Source organism: Leptonychotes weddellii, chromosome 2 (genome assembly GCF_054177405.1).
Source record: "Leptonychotes weddellii isolate Sample4059 chromosome 2, ASM5417740v2, whole genome shotgun sequence".
Lineage (NCBI taxonomy): Eukaryota > Metazoa > Chordata > Mammalia > Carnivora > Phocidae > Leptonychotes > Leptonychotes weddellii.
This window is the reverse complement of record NC_138370.1, coordinates 42,893,277-42,916,087: the sequence shown is the minus strand read 5'-3', so window position 1 is coordinate 42,916,087 and position 22,811 is coordinate 42,893,277. Positions and strand designations below refer to the sequence as shown.

At 40.5% G+C, this 22,811-nt stretch overlaps 1 protein-coding gene across 2 annotated transcripts in view; it reads right to left on the bottom strand.

Moving 5' to 3' along the window:
- The window catches only part of MSRA (methionine sulfoxide reductase A), a 263,039-nt gene extending 249,937 nt beyond the window's left edge, over positions 1-13,102 (bottom strand). Inside the window, exon 1 of one of the 2 annotated variants that reach the window (XM_081810687.1) lies at positions 12,744-13,102. In XM_081810687.1, the coding sequence (XP_081666813.1) occupies positions 12,744-12,879 (136 nt within the window). In that variant the 5' untranslated portion in view covers positions 12,880-13,102. The remainder of the gene's footprint in view (positions 1-12,743) is intronic. The other variant, XM_081810683.1, reaches the window with a different exon arrangement.
- Between the last annotated feature and the right edge of the window lie 9,709 nt (positions 13,103-22,811).

Genomic DNA, 22,811 nt, shown 5'->3' with positions numbered 1-22,811 from the left:
TAGTTGGCCAAAGAGTAAGTTTCGGTCTCATGTGAACAATGCTTTTTAATTTTTCACACTGCATTTGACCTAAGCAAAACATAAATTACCTAACAGCAAACTACAAATAAAAATAATCAAAGGTAAAATATGAAAAAGTTACAGAAGATTCAACACTAGTGTTATTACTTTGCCATGGTAACATTTTCAAAAGAATTCATTTTCTATATATGCTCTGGGAAGACATTCAATGTTTCTCAATTTTATCCTTCATTTTGTAAAAATGTAATGATAATATATTCGTTGGAACATATTGTAACTCTGCATTTTTTCCACTTTCACTATTACCAGTCTTTCTTATATTATAATGCAAATTTAATACACTTACTCAACAACAAGCTAGTGGATCAGAAATATACCCTGCTGAGAAACACTGTAGATTTGCTCACAAAAAATCATACTAAAGCCCTACAGAACTGTAAGGAACCATGTCTCTCTTTATAAAGGACAATAACCTTATTTGACCTTTCGTAAGAGACGCAGCTTACAGAAGAGATCCCAGCTAACCCAGAGGATATGGTGGTCTTGGGTCAAGGTAAAATCAAGCATCTGGCATTGTTAAAAAAAATAAAACAAGACATTTGGCTCAAAATAGAGTCACTTATGCAAAGCTCTACATCACCAAACCAAGACTTAACTTAGTTACAGTTTTGGCTCTTGCAGAAATGAAATCCTAAACCAGTCAAACAGGAATTGCCTGATCAACACTAGTTAAGCAGTCTGCCATTGGCTGGGGGGACATATCATTGTAATAACCAACCTGCTTTTTTTATCTAATCTAACTTCCTTGTTCCCATTCCCTTCTGCCAATAAAAAGTCCTTCGTGTTTGTACAAGCTCCTTGGAGCTCTTTTCTGTCTGCTAGATTGGATGCTGCCCAATTCGAGTCAACTTTGGCTCAAATAAACTCTTAAAAAATGTAATATGCCTCCGTTTATCTTTTAACAGGATCATGAGTCAAAGCGGTCAAGGATCTCACCAAACAGGAAGAGCACTTTGATAGGACATCCAGGAGAAAGATACTAGAAAACCAAGCAGCCGCCTAGTGCTCGTAACCCAGGAACTCTGCCAATGCCAGCAGGGCACCATAACCAGACTAAGAGCTCAGGAACCACCGGGGAGAAGAATAGCAATCACTGAGCTCCAAATAGACCAAAGGAACTCAACTTTCCCCTCCCTGAGACACAGTGGAACGAAAGTACAAAACGAGGCCCCAGAGCTATAGTTCCACGACAAACTCTTAAGAGCAATCAAAATTGAAACCACCCCCAAAAGGCAGCATGGAAGGGAAAGAATTGAGTTGAGCCTTGAAAGACCCAGGAAGATTTAGACAGGCTGTGAGGAAGAAAGCAAATGGCCTAGAAGGAAGGAACTAAGAGCAGAGCCAGCTGGGGGGCGGGGCGGCCAGTGGTGTAGAGACCAGGAACACTGAAGTTAGCAAGGCAGAGGAAGTTTCTAACCCCAGGATGAAGAGTGTCATCATGTTAGCTAGGATGCAAACAGAAGTTACTCAAATCAGAGTGCTGCAAGCTATCGGTAGAAGGGAGGAGAGGGAAAGGACAAAAGCAGGGAAGGAATGAGTTCTGTTTTTGAAAACCAGCAGTTCTGCCAAGGAGATGTCTAGCTAGGTAGGTGTTGGCCTGATAGCCCCACGCGTGAGTCAGCTTGAGTGGGTTGGGAGCTGAGGACCTGTGCAGAAGCCCCCAAGTTGTCCTGAAGGTACCTTTAGCTCATTATAATACTAAGATCTCCTCCTACAGGTGGGGCTTCCTGCCATTTTTTGAGCAATGTATGCACTAGCATGTTGACAGGCTAGGCATGAGCAACTGAACCAAAGTGCCTAATAACAGATTAGGCATAAATTCCTTAATGTATATGCAAGCTCTCTGCCCCCACCCCCAATACACTGAATAAAAGCTTCTTGTGCTAACCCCATGGGAAGACAGTGCTTTGAGAGCTATCTCCCTGTCTCCTTACTTACAGTAAGTAATAAAAAGTTCTTTGCTAGAGGGGAGGGGGGTGGGAGGATGGGTTAGCCTCGTGATAGGTATTAAAGAGGGCATGTTCTGCATGGAGCACTGGGTGTTATATGCAAACAATGAATCATGGAACACTATATCAAAAACTAATGATGTAATGTATGGTGATGAACATAATAAAAAAAATTGCAAAAAAAAAGTTCTTTGCTTTCAACACTTCTTTGGGTTGTGTTCAATTTGATGCACCGAAGTGATGTACCCTTGAGTTCAGTTACAATCACACCGATCACATACAGTCACCATTATTTCCCAAGCAGTGATACTATGAAATTTGAGGATTAAACAGATGTCTGATAGCAGCGGTCAGAGCAGACTGAGGAGAATGAAGGCAGAGACCAAGGAAAGTGTAATGGTTATTTTATGTTTCAACTTGACTGGGCTAAGGGATGCCCAGATGGCTGGTAAAACCTTATTCCTGGGTGTGCCTGTGAAGGTGCTTCTGGATGAGATTAGCATTGGAATGGGTACACTGGGTAAAAAAGATGGCGCCCATCAGTGTGGGGAGGCTTCACCCAATCTGATCAGACTAGAACAAAAAGATGGAGAAAGGGTGAATGTGCTCTCTCTGCTTGAACTGGGGCATCCATCTTCTACTGCCCTCAGACCTTAGGACTTGGACTAGGACTTACACTAGTCCAGCTCTGAAGGCCTTCAGAGCTGGACTAGAACCACGCTATCCTGGGCCTCCAGCTTCCATATGGCAAATCTTGGACTGCTCAGCTTCCATTACCATGTAAGCCAATCTCTCGTAATAAATTTCCTTCTATATATCTATATATATCCCACTGATTCTGTTTCTCTGGAGAACCCTGACTAATAGAGAAAACAAGGAACAATCAAGACTTATTGGAGGAGGGACATATTAAATACAGAGGCCAGGTTCAGAAACAAATGCAACTAAGGTTTGGGGGACTTGAGGGTGTAGCAGTACCACTGACAGAAATGGAGAAATTAAAATATGTATCCAATGTTTTGAAGGCAAAATGGTAAGTATGATTTTAGAACTGAGTTTAGGGTTATGGCAGGACAGTCAAATCCTAAACGTCTTTAGGAAAATGGAAATGGAAAAGCAGAACTTTTGCAAAATGAGATCTAGATTTCAGGAGCCATCTGCAGGCAAGATTAGAAAGAAGCTAGCCATCCATGAAAAGAGGGGTAGAAGGAGTAAAGCAGCAATAAAATGAGGGCAGTGAAGGGGGCAATGCCAGCAAGTGCCAATTCTGCTTATTCAAAGATAAGACCGTTGTCAGGTACTGCCAACCTCTTACTATCTCTTAGCTTAGATACAAGTTAAAATAAGAAGACACTAAACCATGACAAACCCATGCCCAGCAGAAGTGTGCTGTAACGAAATCTCTGGGAAGCATGGCAGAAACTCAGTTCTGTGAAGCTAAGCCTGGACTGATGCTCTGAACTACAGGAAAGAAAAGCAGCAGCAAGTAAGGAAATTGCCATCGTGTAACAGAGTAGACGGACACTCCATTCCTCAAGTATGGCCAACTCCTCATCACATACATTTCCATTTGGCTGCAGAAATTCTGTCCAGCTGATAAAGTTTTCTGGTATGGGAGGAAAATCCATTAACATTTTGGAAACCAGCAAACAATTGCAATCCCAAGGCCCCAAATCCCTACCCTTCCTGTCTTCTTCAGTGCACTGTTCTCTCCATTATGCATTCTGACATTTATTGACTACCTACTAAGTGCCATTATACATAATATGCGTATGTCTATTATGTGTGCTACTGGTCACGACCTAATATGCTACAGTCAGTCATTCCTCAAATATTTATTGTCAGCCTACTGTGTTCCAGGCATAACGAATAAACCAACTCCTGCCCTTAAGTAGTTTGCAGTCTAGTGCTACATTTTCACAAAACATTAGCTACTGGATGCTCTCAGACAAACTGGGAATTTATGATGGAAGAGAGATGAGAGAACAGGATACCGAGGATCCACAACTTTCACTCATCATGCATTGACACTCTGAATCCATCTTTTGCACAATTCAGCCTTTCATACTTCACCAGAGTTCGAAGATTTTGGCTGGTGCAAGATGACAGGGCCAGCCAGCTGCCGTGGCATGGTAAGGCGTCCGGCCATCTGCCAAGGCAGCAGGAGTGATGGTTGGCAAGACACTGGGTCTATGAAGGGGCAGACCAAGCCTAGCAAAGAGGTTCCACTCTGGTTCTTGCTGAGGGCGTGGAGGCCACTGGCTCTCTTGGGGCCCATGTCACAGGCTAATGTCTCCTCACCCAACCAGCTTCCCATTTCTCACCTCAACTGTCCTCACTCTCCTCCCTCCCCCAGCTGAAGCAGGGGCTTGCTGTCACCCCTGATCCTGAAGGAAGCACACCAGGGTCCCCCATGGATTGTGCTGAGCAGGATGCCTCTTTCCCAACCACTGCTACAGATTCCTAGCCAAGTCCCTGTTTAGAGATTTAAAGGTGAGGGGCTCCTCATCATTCACCCTGGCCAACAGAAAAGTTTACTACTGGTGACAAGAGTAATTGAGAAGAAAGTCTGAAATCAGCCCAAATCTATCACTACTAATGAAAAAATGTTTTAGAATATATACCCCAGGGACAAAAGATCAGCTATGTTAGCTTCTCTGTGTCACAATGGTCACACAAAAAGACCACCTTCAACCAGCATTAGTTATACTTTCCCCAATATTCGCAAACCATAACTGAGTGCCTGATGTAGACAGTGTCCTCTGTGAAGTACTACAAACTAAAGGATAAAACAGTATCAACCATAGCCAGCCCCTCCCTTCAAGGAGTGAAAGAGGGCTCCTCCCTCTGGACAGCCATCTTTCAAGGGAGCTCCCCCTCATATGAAGAGATAAGACATAGATTTAACAACCTGGGTAGTAACACAACATCTAAGTAACAATACAAGATCCAAGAGGAGGATTCATGCAACAGTATGTAATTATTTGTCCAGAAGAAAAGAAAGGGATTGGGGCACATGGGTGGCTCAGTCAGTTTAGCATCTGCCTTCAGCTCAGGTCATGATCCCAGGATCCTGGGATCAAGCCCCGCATCGTGATCACCGGGGAGCATGCTTCTCCCTCTCCCTCTCCCCCTGCTTGTGTTCTCTCTCTGTGTCAAATAAAATCTTTAAAAAAGAAAGAAAGAAAAGAGAGGAGACGAGAAAAGAAAAAGAAAAGAAAAGAAGAAAAGAAAAGAATCACTTAGGTTGGAGAGAAAAGGGATGCATTTATAGGAGAAATGGAATCCAATCAGGGCAAGTTTTGAGGATGAGGTAGGATAAGAATATATGGAAAACAATATTTTACCTAAGCAGGCATTTAATAGACATTTAATGAATGACTAAATGAAAACACTGGCAATGTGGAACCCACTTGGGTAGGATCACATGAGCAACTCCAGAGGCAGAACACAGAAACACATCTTAGCCAGAGGATGGGGTTCTATGGGGCACAGCAGGAAGAAAGGCTGGGAAGGTAAGGATCAGATCATGGGAGGTATGGAATGCCCTTATCCCAGGGACTTCAGGGAAACACTGAGGGTTCTGAAACAGAGGGTAAAATAAAGAGCTTTAGACAAGATGCAGAGAGGAAAAATAATAGTTCTGTGTCCTCCAATTTAGAAATTAATCACACATTGGGGAAAATTTTTCTAAAAGGAAAATTGTTTTCTATCATTTTCTTTTAAAACTCTACGTACATCACTCAAAATAAAAGAAATACACATACTGCCTTCTACATAATAGTGGAAGGAATTTGTCCCCAAAGATCTTTTCTTTGTATAAATGATGCCACCACAATTGATGCTTCAATAAAAATGAATATTTATGAAATGTAAAATGACTTGGATTAACTTATTCCAATTTCACCCTCTAAATTTAGATTTTTTAAATCACGCCAAAATGTAGATTTTGATTACAAAAGCAAGTTGGGGAAGAAAAAAAGACTTACTTGACAAGAAAAAGAGAGCAAAATTAAAAAAAGAATAAGAACTTGAAATAGGGATGACAAAAGATGATAGAAAGGTGGTCAATTAAACTAAAAACCACAGAGAGAGATCATCCTCATAGTGGAGTTAACTCAATAATGCAGTCACATTACAAGAATCAAGTTACAAGAAAGCATGAAGGAAAGTCTCCCACTTGTGTGTCCCATCCATCTTCAGCTCACCGCATAGCCCTCTCCCCAGCTATTAGCTTCTTAGCTATCCTTTCAAAGTTTCTTTGTGCACACATCTTATTATTTTCCTCCCTGTTCACACAAAAATTAGCATACCATATTAACACTGTTCTGACCCTGCTTTTTTCACATAACACTGTATCTTGGCAATCTCTCCATACCCATTCATATAGATTTTCCACGTTCTTTTTTACAGCTGCATATTCCATTGTGAGGATGAACCACAATTTATTTAACTAGCCCCCATTGATGCGCATTTGGGTTGTTTCCAATCTTTGGCTACCGCAAACAAAGCTGCAGTGAATAACCTGGTATAGTCATCATTTGGCATGCGTGCAAGTGTATCTGTAGGATAAATTCCCAGAATTGAATTCCTGGGTCAAAAGGTATATGCATTTAAATTTTTTATAGATATTGCCAAATTGCCTTCCATAAGAGTGGAGCCAATTTACACTCTCGCCAGCAATGTACAAGAGTGCCTTTTTCCTTAAGGATTTACCAACAGAGTGTACCATCAAAGTTCTGGATTTTTGCCAATCTGAAAAATGAAAAATGGTGTTTGCATCCTCCTCATTATGAGTAAAGTTGAGCACCCCTTTATATGTTTAAGAGCCAATTGTACTTGCTTTTCTATAAACTATCTGTTTATAACCTCTGCCTATTTTTCTAATGGATGTTGGTGTTTTCTTATTAATTTCTAGGAGCTTCTTATATATTAGGGAGAACAGTCCTTCACTTATAAGTTGCAAATATTTACCCCAGTCTGTCTTTTGAATTTGCTTATGGTAATTTTTGCCATGAGAATATTTTTACTTTGATGTGATCTAATTTACCAATTTTTTAAGTCTTCTGATTTTCAAGTCATAGTTGGAAAGGCCTTCCTCATCCCAAGATTATAAAGGAATTCTCCCTTTCTCACTTAAATTGTTTCATTTTCACAAGTAACTAAATGAAAAAACAGTAGAGTAGTTAAGATCACAAACTCTAGAGCCAAATAGCCCACATTCATGTCCCAGCTGCATCACTTACTAGCTATATGACCTTGGATAAGTCACCTAACCCATATGGGCCTCAGTTTCCACATCAACAAATGGGGTTAATAATAATTACTACCCCAGGGGGTTACTGTGAGGATTAAATGTCTTAGTAAATGTAAAGTAATTACTAGAGTGCCTGACCTACAGCACACACCCAATAAGCATGAGCTATTATCATCAAATATCTGTTTGGGAACTTATTCTGGTTTATGAGGTAAAGTACAGATCCAACTTTTTCTTTTTCCATATGGCTACCCAGTTGTCCCATAACCATTTATTATTGAATGCTCCATTTTTTCCCCACTGATTTGAGATATCACCTTTATGATATCCTACATTTCCATATATATTTAAGAATTTCTGATCTTTCTATCCTATCCCATTGACCTACCTATTCATGGACCAGTATCACATTGTTTAAGTTATTAAGCTTCACTTTTACTATGTGGTAGGACCAGCTGCCCCTCTTTGCTCTTCTTTGACAGTTACTGTATGTAACTCTTCCTGGTTATTTTTCCATATGAATTCTTTTAATTAAAGTGTCTGGTTCTAGAATAAAACAAAAAAAATTAGTACTTTTATTAAAACCATGTTCCTTTAGGGGCGCCTGGGTGGCTCAGCCGGTTAAGCGTCTGCCTTCAGCTCAGGTCATGATCCCAGGGTCCTGCAATCAAGCCCCACATCGGGCTCCCTGCTCAGCCGGAAGCCTGCTTCTCCCTCCCCCACTCCCCTTGCTTGTGTTCCTGCTCTCACTGTGCTCTCTCTGTCAAATAAATAAAATCTTTAAATAAAAATAAATAAATAAATAAAAACATGTTCCTTTATAAATTAACTTATAGGGAGAACTTATGTTTCCTGTTCACTCCTCTTATCCAAGAACCTGGTATGTGTTACCATTTGTGCAAGTCTTCTTTTGTGTCCTTCAGTAGCATTTGAAAGTTTTCTTCACATAGGTCTTGCATATTTCTTGCCAAGTTTATACATAAATTTTATCTTTTTTGGTTGCTGTTATAAATGGGGTGTGTTCTTCCATTACATTTTCTAACAAGTTGTTTGCATAGAGTAAAGCTACTGGTTGTTGTCTAGTAAGTAGATACCTTACTATTAATTCTCTTGTATTCTCCAGGTATATAATCTCCCGATCTGCAAACTAGTGGCAGTTTTACCTTCTCTTTTCCAATTTGTACATCTCTAATTGCCTTCTCCTATCTGACTACATTAGCTATCACTTACAAAACAATGTTAAATAATAACCAATTACCCAGAATAGGCCTAGTCATGCTTTGATCCACTTTAGGCAGCCTTGGAAAAGCTTCACATTAAAGAAGTTTGAAGGTTTGAATCTTATCTTCTTGCAAAGTAGAAATCTAAGCCACAAGTTATAAAAAGATGAAAATTTTCTCAATACCAAAAAAAAATAATAATCCAATTTTAAATCGGACATAAGACATGAATAGACATTTCTCCAAAGAGACATATGAAAAGATGCTCAACATCCCTCATTGTCAGGGAAGTGCAAATCAAAACCACAATGAGATACTACCTCACATCTGTTAGAACAGCTAAAATCAAAAACAAGAAACAACAAGTGTTGATGAAGATGTGAAGTAAAAGGAACCCTCATGTACTGTTGGTGGGAATGCAAAGTGGTGCAGCCACCGTGGAAAACAGTATGGAGATTCCTCAAAAAATTAGAAATAGGGGCACCTGGGTGGCTTAATTGGTTAAGCATCCGACTCTTGATTTTGGCTCAGGTCATGATCTCAGGGTTGGGAGTAGTAGGAGTGCCCTGTAAAATTGTCTGAACATGATGCTTTGAGAGGAGGCAACTCTTGGATGACTTTATTTCTTCTAGAAAAATCATTCTGTTAAGATTTCCTAAAAAGAACAGGATCTTTCTGGTATCAATTTGGGTCAATTATATTTGCCTAAAAATTATCTATTCCATCCAAGTTTTCAAATTTATTTTCAAAGAGTTAGTATCTTATAATTCTTTAAGTTTTCTACTTCTATTTACTCCCCCCTTTTCAGTTCTTATTTTATGTATTTGTACTTTCTTCCTTTTTTTTTAGATAGTTTATAAATTTTATTGTTACAGTTCACTTGTTTTCCAAGGAGCCACCTTTTGGATTACTCATATTGTTCTACTGTTTTTCTATTTATACTTAAAGTTCTTAAAAGAGTACACTCTGAGCAGGTGTTCTACATCTCTTCCTCTTGCCAGGAAAAAAACAACAACAACACAGTAATACAGTGAACACTACCTAAGAATACAGGCCCAAGAAAGCAGAGATTAAATATGAGCTGTCAATGTTATCTTGAATGATATCTCCAAATCCCAAACACCTGACCAAAAAAGCAGATTAGCAATATTTCCAAAATGCAAAAAAAAAAAAAAAAGGTGCCATACAAAATAAAAACTGGGCTTTTACAGTAATTAATTCACTAGAAATAAGATTAGTTCTAACTATAATAAACTTACATTTTAACAACATAGGTTCTCAGTATAAGCCTTCCACCTCCTGCCTATCTCTAGCAATTAACTGCCCACCAATTCAGTTCAACAAGCATGAATTCCACTTTTCCCCCAGTCCCAAAGTTCTCTGAGTATTGCTTTACAGCCAGGCACTGAAACAGAGAGAGACCACCTCCACATATAAGATCAGGCAAACTGCTTGTATGCCCTGCCAGCCAGCCGGTGCTGTCCAGGACCCCCCACTAACTTGAACAGGGTGTGCTTCAAATGAGTCAGTCCAGTTCAAGTTTAGTCGTGACCAGTCACCCAAAATAGGACTATTTATCTTTTCATCCACTACAGGTAGCCTGGGAGAAATTTAACACTACAGAAGTTTGAAGGACTGAATCTTACCCTCTTGCAAAGTAGTAATCTACTACTTGGCCACAGTTTATAAAAGGGTGTAAGTTTCCTTATGAATACCAAAAAAAGGTAGGATTAAATCTAAAATGATAACTCTTCACACCTAAAGTATTTGGTAATAGAGCACAAAGACAGAGCCTAGTACTAGGCTGAACCAAAGACACTAAACAGGCCTTATCTTCTAAAATCAAAAGGTGATGCTTCTGTCACAGAACTTTTGAAAGTCAGGGTACAATTAACAACAGGCAGAGATAATAAGGAGGAGTGAAGGGCTACTAAACAGATTGGAGGTTGGGATAGAGATGAATTTGACTTTCAAAACAATAATACTTAAGTCCATAAGCTTCAAGCTTACAGCCACCAAAACCTACCAAGGAGGTAATACTGCCCATTTCTGGGCCAGTCAGAACCTTCGGCAACCTGTCAAGGGAGGAGTTGTACCAGGAGTGGGGACTGGAAAGGCCACAATCTAAAACTTAAATATTTGGGCAGGAAAAGAGTTAAAACAGCTGAGCAATAGGACATATGCACTGCACATGCACATGCATTGTAGGCTTGGCCCTACACCAAAAAAAGCAGTTTACTGGTCCAGATACAGAGATGTATGCATGGCTACATAAAAAGACCGAAGAGCCTGGAAGAGAACCAAACCCTGAGGTTTTCCATTAGAGTTACTAGGTGGATGCGACAAATAAATCATTGGCTCGTTTCTGTCATATTGGTTAATCTTTTACCAAAAATGTCATTTATTTATCAGGTAAGTGATTGAGAAGACTTTGGTTAAGATTAAGCAGAATTAGGGGCACCTGGGTGGCTCAGTCCTTAAGCGTCTGCCTTCGGCTCAGGTCATGATCCCAGGGTCCTGGGATGGAGCCCAGCACTGGGGCTCCCTGCTCAGCGGGAAGCCTGCTTCTCCCTCTCCCACTCCCCCTGCTTCTGTTCCTTCTCTTGCTGTGTCTCTCTTTGTCAAATAAATAAATAAATCTTAAAAAAAAAAAAAAGATTAAGCAGAACTAAATTTTGGTCAAAGTTGATCTTGCACCAGTTTGCAAATCTGATCAAGATTGTGTTCAAAAAAAAAAAGATTTTTGTGTTCATTTATTGTTTTTTAGATGTCTGGGAGGGCATACCAAAGAGACTGTATTGTGTAAAGAGGAAGTTTAGTACAAGCTGGGGGTGTTCAGCATTGAAAAAGCACTGCCTTTAAGTATCCATTTATGAATACTGGTTTGTAAAAGAGAATTTATTTTTAAAATGAAGTTTAAAACTCGTTCTCTGAATTTGAGTCAAAAATAAAACTTTTAGGGCTGACCATGAGGTGGAGTTGAAGTGAGGGGGGCATAGGAAGCAGAACTGCTAATGCAGATGGAGAAACAAGTTACACAGCGTCAGTTTCCAAACTGCCCCACATTCAAAAAACCTCTATCTTTTCCAGTCTCATACTGATGTATGATATGCACACCCTCACTATGACCTCCTCCTATAATTCAATAATTCTTTAAGGAAAAGAAAAACAGAATTCCCAGGAATTTTTAAATGCAGGCTTTATCTTGGCATCGAGCCATATGTAAAAGACTAATCACCATATAATCCTCCAACAGCTCTAAAGCAGTGGTTTACAAACTATGGAGTGTATTAGAATCACCCAAAGGGTTTGTTTAAAACACTAATCGTAGGGACCACGCTTTAAGAAGCACTGCACCAAGATAATGGCAATGGTCCTTGGTTGGTGGACCTGGGCTGTCTGCGAACCGCTACCAGTCTGCGACAGAAACTGAGGTTTAAGCTTTATGCAAATAACTTTTAGAGTAGTTTAACATTACTGGGCACCCAACCATGTGATCATTTTTCTGGCTTTTTTTTTTTTTTACTGTATTTTCCGAAAGTTTTGGTATGAGATTAGAAAATTATTTTTAAGTTTGTAAAGCACAACTTTAAAGCGACACCTCCGACTACTGATAGCGGCAGACCCGCGAGCACGGGGCCAGAGGCAGCGCCTGCCAATTGGGAGAAACCGGGCACTCAGGGAGGATAATGGAAGCCTGAGGATAATTCTTGCAATCGGTACAGTGGTCTGAGATACAATTTCAAAACTGCAGTTTTCATCGTTCTGTATCATTCCATTGCTTCCAGTGACAACACAACACGGCACCATCGCTGAAAGTGGCCAGTATCCCAGCGGACCGTACACAAGAGAAAGAAAGAGGGAGGCACAGACGCCGGCACTGAGAGCGCACACACCTGTGAGAAAGAGCGGAAATCGGGTCAGCGCTTTTCCTACCCAAAGTTTGGAGCCGCTGAGGTATTTGCACTCTAGGTGAGTTATACCAACATACTACATTCCATCAAAGTGCTTCGTGCTGTCTTAGGGGGTGAGAAGCCAAACAAAGAAAAAGCTACGACCCCTCCCCACGCCCCCGGGTCGGAGCTTCTCCGCGCCTGCGCAGACCCCAGCCTAACTATCCACCCGAGGTCGGCCCTCGGCTCTCTTCCCGGCGGGCGGAGGACGCGCAGCCACCGGGCGCTGATGCGCATGCGCCAAGATAATAACAGTGCCTTCTGCGCGTGCCCGCGTCCTTACCCGTAACGGGGATCGGCTCCTTCCGGCCCGGCAAGGCCTCCTGGGGGCTGACGGTCTTAGAGGCGGAGTCGCCCATTCTCGAAACGGGAAAGCGGATGGGGAAGAGCTGGCTAGCCCGCCTGGTAGCTGAGAGCATGGGCGGGCGGCTGGCCGACGGGCCGCCAAACGGAACGGCGCGGTCGAGAGCGGAGCCGCCACTGCGGAGTGGGCAGCTGGCGCCGGGCAGCGGGACCGGCGTGCACTGGGCCGCGCTGCGGGCGGAGGTCCGCTGAGGCCCTCGTGCGCTGCTGGCTGTGGCCACTGCCGCCTCGGAATAGAGGTTACCTAAGGCTCGGGCCAGACCGGCAGTAACTGAGGGCGTGTTCTCGCCCAGGGGTGGGAGGGGAGACGGCGGGGGGGTGCCTGGTCCTAGGAGGCACCAGCGAGTCTTTCTGGTTCGGTTTCACTACAGAGTTCCCAGGCAGAGAGCAAATGTACTAATTGCGATACGAAAGTACGTGAAGCGGCAGAGGCCAATAATAATAATGCCTAGCCTTTGATTTTAAAGTTCGTACCCTCCTTAAAAACCTTAGCAGTTGTTCAGTGTGCCCAATAAGATATAAGACAACCTACTTTACAGGCAACTAGAATGTATGAGTATTTCCACTGCAGCCATTATAATGATAAATTATCAAAAAGATGAGTATCCAAAATAAAAACTAAGCACAATTTTCGAAAAGCTCAGAATAGGGAAGATAATTCAAAATAATGTTTTATGTATATATACACACATACATATATACACTGATAAACCCATTTTGCAGGGTGGAAAATAATCAAAGCACTAATACCACCATTAGCCCAGTTTATATGCATTTAATGGTGCTGTTGGATCAGTCTTGTTTCTTAAATCGTGGGAGATAACATTTGTTCCTGTGACAAATTTTCAACCCGAAAAATAAGGTGGGTGGGGCCAGATGGGTGACTTGGGAGTTCCATATGTGAAATTTTGGTTTCACACAAATGTTCTGCCGGAATGGGCAAATAGTCTCATGAGGGAAGGAATTTAAGATTAGCACCCATAGAAATGAAGAGTTTGACCGGACCTCCTCCAGGAGTGAGTTGCCCTTTTGTTTTAAGGTGGTCTGGACTGTAATAGGACAGAAGGATGGCTCTACTATATTGTAGAATATGGTCAGACATGTAACATTAAAGTTTTTATTTTGTAATTTTAGATTTCCTCTGGGCAATTTGCCTCAGTTTTTACTTTTGATTTATTTGTTTTTGCTGTGAGATTATGCAAAGTAGTTTCTACAGGCCTCTCCTGAAAACACTCCAAGGTGTCCCTTCTACACTTGGTCACTGCTAAGCGCTTGAAAAAATAAGCTTTTCTGTCAGAGGAAATATTCTGTGTGTGTGTGTGTTTTTTTAATTATTGCCTTTTGATACATACTGATTTTCTATGTTTTATGGTTAATTGTATGAAATTAAACAACAGCAACTAAGAACTGAAGAATTTTTCACCTCACTAAGTACTTATATAATATTAAGTGAAAAAGCACAACAGAGCTACAGTATGTATATATATGTACTATGTAGTATAGATAAAAATATATGTATCTCCACTTGTGCACCCACTGAAGAAAGACCAGGAAAAAAATGGTTGCAGTTTTGTTGTTCAAAGTAATGATCTACTGATTTTCAACTTTCTTAAAATGTTCTACATTGTTACAGTGTTCTCAAGTGTTCCAATGCCTATGTTATTTATAAACAAAAATAGTTTTAAAGGAAAAGTACCTTGGTTTATTTCAAAGCTTTTTTTTTTTTCATAAAGCAGTGGTTTCTTATCTCATTTACCAGAATAGTTAGTTGCAAGAAAAGTTACACTGAGGTTGGTTGGTTGGTTTGTTTAAGGAGAAAATAAAATATTCCTGCCTTCAGTGATGCCATTTTCACCACTAGGACTTCCTTTTCTTCAGACCCTCCTAATCCCTTCTGAGCTCCAAACTGAGAGTCTTTTTTTTTTGTCCATATTCCCCATTGGGCACACACTGCTTTGATTTGTTATTTTTGTGATTAGTCACTGGTTTTTCAACAAATTCTAACAATGTATGTTGTTTAGGATGCAGTGTAAGCATCCTCTTAGATATGAAAAAGACCAAAAATACAGCAGTTTAAACAAAATAGAAGTTTCTCTTACATATAATCTGAAAGTAGGTAGTTAAGTGCTGATAGGACCATGTCATTTCTTCCATAGTATCTCATACTGAATTGGCTTACATTAAGTTTCCTGTGGTTAGTATTGGTTTAATTTGGCCAAAACCCTTACTTACATTAGCAAAAGTTTCTTTTCCATTTGTTCAAGAATGGCTCCACCTTGGCCTTTGGAGACAAGAATACTTATGTAATACTCTATTCCAAATCTAGGTCTAGGGTTTTTTGTTTTGTTTTGTTTTTTTAAGATTTTATTTATTTATTTGACAGAGAGAGACACAGCGAGAGCAGGAACACAAGCAGGTGGAGTGGTAGAGGGAGAAGCAGGCTTCCCGCGGAGCAGGGAGCCCGATGCGGGACTCGATCCCAGGATTCCGGGATCATGACCTGAGCCAAAGGCAGACGCTCAACGACTGAGCCACCCAGGCGCCCCCTAGGCCTAAGTTTTAGTTGGGATACAGATAAGGTTGCTTTAACAGAGACCCAAAGATACTGTATATGAAACAAGATAGTGTGGGTTTTTTTGTTTGTTTTTTTAAAGATTTTATTTATTTATTTGAGAGAGAATGAGAGACAGCATGAGAGGGAGGAGGGTCTGAGGGAGCAGCAGACTCCCTGCCGAGCAGGGAGCCTGATGCGGGACTCGATCCCGGGACTCCAGGATCATGACCTGAGCCGAAGGCAGTCGCTTAACCAACTGAGCCACCCAGGTGCCCCGATAGTGTGTTTTTTTTTTAATTGAAGCATAGTTGACACACAGTGTTACATTAGTTTCAGATCTACCACATAGTGATTCAACAAATCTATAGTTAAGCTCACTGCAAGTGTAGCTACCATCTGTCACCATACAACGCTTTACAATACCATTGACTATATTCCTCATGTTTTGTCTTTTATTCCTGTGACTTATGCACTCCATTCCTAGAAGTCTGTACCTCCCACTCCCCTTCACCCATTTTACCCATCCCCCGGCTTCCTCCTCTCACAACCATCAGTTTGTTCTCTGTATTTATGTGTCTGTGAAACAAGATAGTTTTGTTTTTTTCTCTCCTATGCTGGTCCAGAGGTCAGTGGTCAGGAATGGTAGGTCAGTGCTGCTATCCTCATACATAACCTCCATCCCAGAACCTGCCATCACATCTGTATCTTAGCCCTGCCAAAAGGCAGAAAGGAAAGGGGTGTACATCTCAGTACTCCTGGGAGTGAGTCCCAGATGTTGCACTACTCACTCATTCCATTGACCTGATTAGAGACATAACTACATCTAACTGGAAGGTGGGAGATAAAGTTCTCTAGCTGGGCAACCAATGGATCCAGCTAATACTCAGCAGTTCTAGTAATAAAGGAAGGTGAGAATGTACATTGGTGGACAACTTTGTCACAGTCCACACCTCTGGTCACCCAGATATTTATATATGCCCATCTTCTAACAGAACATACCCTATTCCAAAGGGAGAAAAAGCCAAAGTTCCAAGTAGTTATTGCATCCAGCTCTTAAGTCCATGATATGAAGATGATATACAGTCCTTTTCAAGTCTGAATATAACTCCTCATGACCCAGTGACCTACTAACTAAAAGATGAGGTATCTTCCCCCCGCACACACACACCCTCCCCCACATACCTGGTGAGGTAGGAATATGAAAAATTATTTGGAAAAAGAATGGAGGGGAAGTAGTCACTGGTCCATAGCCTAGCAAAATGTTGCAAAAAGGAAACTTTAAAGATTGCCCAGGGGCACCTGGGTGGCTCAGTCGTTAAGCGTCTGCCTTCAGCTCAGGTCATGATCCCAGGGTCCTGGGATCCAGCCCCACATGAGGCTCCCCGCTCAGCAGGAAGCCTGCTTCTCCCTCTCCCACTCCCCCTGCTTCTATTCCTGCGCTCGCTATTTCTTTCTCTGTCAAATAAATAAAATCTTTTTAAAAAATTTTAAAAAAGATTGCCCAAGTGGTAAGTAAATTCTTAGTTGGACCCCATTTCTGCTTTCCAAAAGGAATTCCTCTGTTGTTGCATTTGAAGTTACTGGCTTTACCCTCTGGGAGGTTCTTATCCATGATCCTCCATGATTGCATCTGAAGAGTATATTGACAAGTATGCCTTCCTGGGAGGATACACATCTTTTTGTGCCCAGTTTCTTACTGGTGCAGTTCTGAGGGACTTCAGGGTCAAATGCACACAGGTATTGGCAAGCTAGACTGTAGCTTTTTGTCAACTCCATTTGAAAAGTTATTGAACATATTTCTGGTTCATTTGTTCCTTTTACAATACTTGTACAAATAACCTCAGCTAAAGATCTCAACTAGTCATATTTCTTATGCCTAATTACTCTTCATTTTTATTTACTAGGCTCTGTTTGTCCCATCTATCCTTTATCTATTAACTTAATTACAGTGCCCTTGCAGCCAGCAAAAACAGCAGGTTTGGTTGGAAAGGCAATCCCCTTAATAGAATCTTCACTGCTTGCCTTCCATGCTTGGCTTCCATCATCTGGCAGACAACACTTTGCTAATGGCCCTTGAGAAGAGTTTTGGGTCGCAGTTTTATCTTCTGCTATTGGGAGTATAATAGCTTTTGGCTTTATCAAAACTAGAAGGCCCTAAATAACCACCTTCAGTCAATTTGTATTGCAGACTTCAGGCAGAGAATTTCAATCTTAGCAGAGCTTTATTTCCCTTCATCTCTTAAAATGGCCAGCTTCTATCTGAGTTCATCTTTCTCAAAGGATTTTCCTGAAGGAGGCAGGCAACAGACAATACTCTCTCATTGGTCAGAGAATCATCCCTACAGTTTTTCTGTACCATTTTCCCTACAGTTACAGATTCAAAGAGCATGTGGTTGGCCTTCCAAGATATTGAGTTGACAATTTTATCAAATGTTTTACAGCAGCATAAAAAGGATCACCAGCTTTTCAGCCTGTAATATCTGTGTCCTTGTTGTCTGCTGCCTGTCATTAAACTAATGCCATATAGTTTAGACTAATGTTATGAAGTCTACAGAAAAACTGCTAGAACTAATATGTTGATTTAGCAACACTTTAGGAAACTAGACCTATATACAAAAATCTATATTTGAGAGAAAAAATGGAAATTGAAGTTTTTAAAACATTTAAAATAGCATCCAAAAATATTAAGTATTTAGAGATAAACCTGACTAAAGATGTGTTAGACCTGTATGTGAAAAACCACAAAACATTGCTAAGAGAAATCTTAAAAGATCTAAATAAATATAGAGATATACCATGTTCATGGATCATAAGATTCAGCATCTAGATATTGTTAAGATGACATTTCTCCCAAAATTGATGTATAGATTCAATGAAATCCCAACAAAAATCTCAGCAGAAGTTTTTCTAGATATTGGCAAGCTGATTCTAAAACTCAAGTGCAAATGCAAAGGACCAAGAGTAGCCAAAAACTGAGGAGTTCAGCTCCAGGCCAAAATCCTACATGTCATCTTTTAGGCCCAACCATAGGCAATTACAAAGGCTTTTCCCCAACAGGTCTCATAAGGGAAAACTGCCCTCCTCACACTTGGTGCACAGGCAATGAATTGCAGTCTCCTGGAGGGAATTGCAGTCAAGGTCTTAGGACTTAGGCCCCACCCCACAGGAACCATACTCATAATCATATCTGCATTTCTAGCCCAGGCATCTCCATTTGGAAGCCTCCATGAGTGGTTTCTCCCTTTCCACACAACAGACTTTTGTTCAGTGCTCTTCAGCAGGGAGACAATTTCCCCCACTTGTCCTGCATGTCATCTGATTAACCCTTGCACCCAATGTTGCTCCATGTGGAAAAATGGAACAGGAGCCAGCACTTCACATTTTGGCCTCTTGCCTACACTATCACAGTAAGTGAATAAAGACTTGATTGTTACTTTCAGTTTTGTTTGTTGTCCCATTTGACTACCCCAACACCTGAGAGTGTGACACAAAATAGTATGAAAAAGAACAAAGTTAGAAGCCTTTCACTGAGTTCAAGACTTATTATAGAGCTACAATACTCAAGAAAGTGTAATATTGGTCACAGGAGACAAACAAATTAATAGAACAAAATAGAAAGTCCCAAAATAAACCTACACATATATATTAGATTAATTTTCAATCAAAGTGCAAAGACTGTAACTTCTAAAATAGTAACTTCTAGATTTCTAAAAGAAAACATAGATGAAAATCTTTATGGCCTTAGAGTAGTTAAAATTTCTTAGATATAACACAAAATGCATGAGTCATAAAGGAAGAAAACTGATCAATTATATTCTATCAAAATTAAAAACTTCTGTTCTTCACAAGATACTCTTAAGGGAATAAAAAGATAGCTCCAGATAGGCAGAAAATATTTACAAATCACATTTCTGATAAAGGCCTTATATCCAGAATATATGAGCCTAAAAATTCAATAATAAGAAACAAACAGCACATTTTAAATGAGCAAAATGAGCACAAACAGACACTTCACCAAGAAAGATATATGGATTGCAAATATGCACTTAAAAAAAAAAAAAAACTACTCAACAACATTAAGGAAATGCAAATAAAAACCACAATAAGAAGCCACTACACACTCACCAGAACAGCTATAATTTAAAAGACTGACCATACCAAATGTTGATGATGTGGGGGAACTAGAACTCTTGTACACTGCTGGTAATAACCCAAAATTATATAACCACTTTGGAAAACAGTTTATCAGTTTCTTAAGCAGTTAAGCACTCATCTGCCATATGACCCAATCATTTCATATGAAAGCATGTGTCTATATAAAGTCTTATACTCAAAGGTTCATAGCAGTCTTATTGTAATAGGCAAAAACTGGAAACCACCCAAATGACTATCAACAGATGAATGGGTAAACAAATTGTGGTATATCCTTACAATGGAATTCTACTCATCAGTAAAAGGGAGTGAACTATTGATACCCTCAACAACACGGATGATTCCACTATACTGAGTGAAAGGAACCAAACTAAAAAAAAGGGTAAAAATCGCATGATTCCAATTATTTAAAATCCTAGAAAATGCACACTAATCTGTAGTAACAAAGCAGATCTGTGGTTGCCTGAGAATGCAGGTAAGGGATGGGAAGTGGGATAAAAAGGTTTACAGGGAAACTTTTGAGGGTCATGGATATGTTCATTAGCTTGATTGTCATGATGGTTTCACAATTGTATCCCTGTTTCAAGACTGTTAAATTATACACACTTTTTAAAAGTGTGTTTCTGCTATGTGGATGGAGTGAATACATTAATGTTTAAGCCCAGATCCACCTACATAACTGCCTCTTGCCCTTCAGAAAACAGACCTGGAAGTGATGAGATGCAAGGCAGTCAAGCTTTGTTAAAGAGACGGTTGGAGATCAAGAGTGTGGACTGCTATTAAGAGTCCACTGTGGTGGATAGGAAACCAGAGTGAGTAATATGGAGCAATCTGAAGGCTCTTGAACCTTCCTACACAACTTAACTCACTCTGTTTATATCAATTGCAATCCCTGCCTGATTCTCTCTGGTTTTCTGATCTTATTCTTCACCACTCAATTCAAGACTCATCTTTGTGCAACCTTCCCTGATTGCACAAGGAAACAGTGGTTATTCATTCAGTCTGGGTTCTCCCATAACGTTCACTATTTACATCAGTCAGGTAACGCCTAGCATATATACTGCCTTGTACTGATAATTATCTGAAAAGATATACAAGTTACTGTGGAGGTTTAAAACATGTACATGAATTCTTTATTCTTCTCCCTTTAAAAATTGAAACCTAATTCCCCTCCCTTTACATTTTGGTTGGACTTAGTGTTTGCTTCAAATGGATAGAGTAAAACAGAAGTGATGGTGTGTGTGAGAGACTCTGAGACTAAGTCATAAAAGGCAATGCAGCTTCCTTCTTGCTCGCTTTTGGATCACCCCTATAGGGGAAGCCAGCTGTCACATCATGAAGATCTTTAATCAGCCCTATAAAGAAGTTCGCATGGTGAGGAACTGAGTTCTCCTGCCAACAGCCAGGTGAGTAGGCAATCTTGGAAGCAGATTCTTCCGCCCTGGTCAAGCTTTCAGATGACATCTTGTCTGCAACCTCATAAGAGACCCTGAGCCAGAACCACCCAGCGAACATGCCTCCAAATTCCTGACCCACAGAGACCATGAGATGAAAAATATTTGGGTTTTTTTTTAACTTTTTTTTAAAGTCATGGTGAGATCAGGAGACCATATTAGAAAACCAGGTGTATCAGAATTAAAGGGTTTTTCTTAACTGATTTTACTTAATAAGAACCAAATATACAGGACTGGTCTTAAAATAAACCCTCGACTAGAAAGTGTAAAGGACGTGACTTAAGAGATAAGAGAGAATAGCGAACATCTTTATCTCATTCTCCTACCCTGGGGATGAATTTGGGGATGGAAACTTCAAAACATCCATATGAACTGGGGAAGAATCTGATGATTTGGGAGCTAGTGCTTCATTTCCTGGGGCATAGCCTAGGAAAGTGGCCCACTGGTGCATAAAGAGATCAGTCTAATGAATTGGATCAACGTGTTTTTAAATGACTTAGAGTAGACTAGATTAGAAGCTATCAGAGTGAATCCACAACTAGTGAAGATAAATATAATTTGGGGAAATCTTTATTTCTTTGGCATATATATCTGTTCACTATACATGCACTGTACCTAGACATAAAATGTATTTCTTAGTGTAGCTTTTGGTAAAATAATAACTGTAAGAAGAAGAAAAACTAAATAATTGTTTAAAGCCATGGTCTAGAGAGACTATAAATCTCTCAGAAGAGTCTTGCTTTTGACAGGGCATGCAATGTGGTGCGTGTGCAGAGGAGGAGCAATGGGGCTGAGGGATGCGTCGCAGGATTCTGCACAATCATGTTGACAATGGAGAAAGCAGGAGAGCATTCCCAGGTCTCCCAAGAGAGTTAGGGATATGCAAGGACTGACAGAACCAATGACCCCAATAAAACCTGGAGTTGGAGCAAGGAGACCCAAGTGCTGAGACCTTGTGACGAGATGCAAAAACAAAGTCCTCAGTCATTACTAGCAGGAGCCAGCATGATGCCCAGAGGATGGAGCAAAAGCAACTGTGTTTCAGCAGTGCAGGAGCTCAGGGACCAGGAATCCAAGCCACACCAAAGCAGACACACTGAGGACAGAGGCCAAGGCCAGGAGTCACCTTAATGGGAGGCCACTAGACCAGGAGGACATGTAACCTCTCCCAGGACCCAGATGCCGTCTTAAAAAGGAGATAGGAGTAAGAAAAATCCGGGAGAGAATCCCAAAGGACTAAGCAGTTACCCAAACAGGCAATTTAAAACTAAAAACCACCAAAAAGCCACTTTTACTTGGCAAGATAAAGTGTTTCCTTCCATCATTGGGAATGATGAGCACAGGATGAGATCAGTTATAGAAAACAGGGCAATTAACACTTTTCATACATCTGAATTATGTTGTTTAAATTTTGCTCTCGTTACATGTGATCTATCAAAGCATACAGAAGGGGTATTTACCCTGGCTAAGAGTAAGGGATATTCCCTACTTCCTAGGATGATCTTGCAAACACATGAAATATTGTATGGTAACAGTCTACAACAAAATGGCAAAATAAGAGGGAAAAAAGATAATGTAATAATTTTTTCATAATGCTAAATCTATCCAATTTGAAAAGTTATCCTTTATTCTAAAATAATACACTTCTGACCTTCTGGTGTCAAAACATCCTTCCTTCGCACGTTGTGGTGATGAGAGACAGTGGTTATTCTTTTAAGGCTCTTATTTGGCAAAGTTGAAAATGGACAACGTATGCTGGCTTCCAGAATGTTTGATCCAATTTCCCTGGCGCTTGAAATGCACGTGTGGAACTCACTGCAGTCATGTG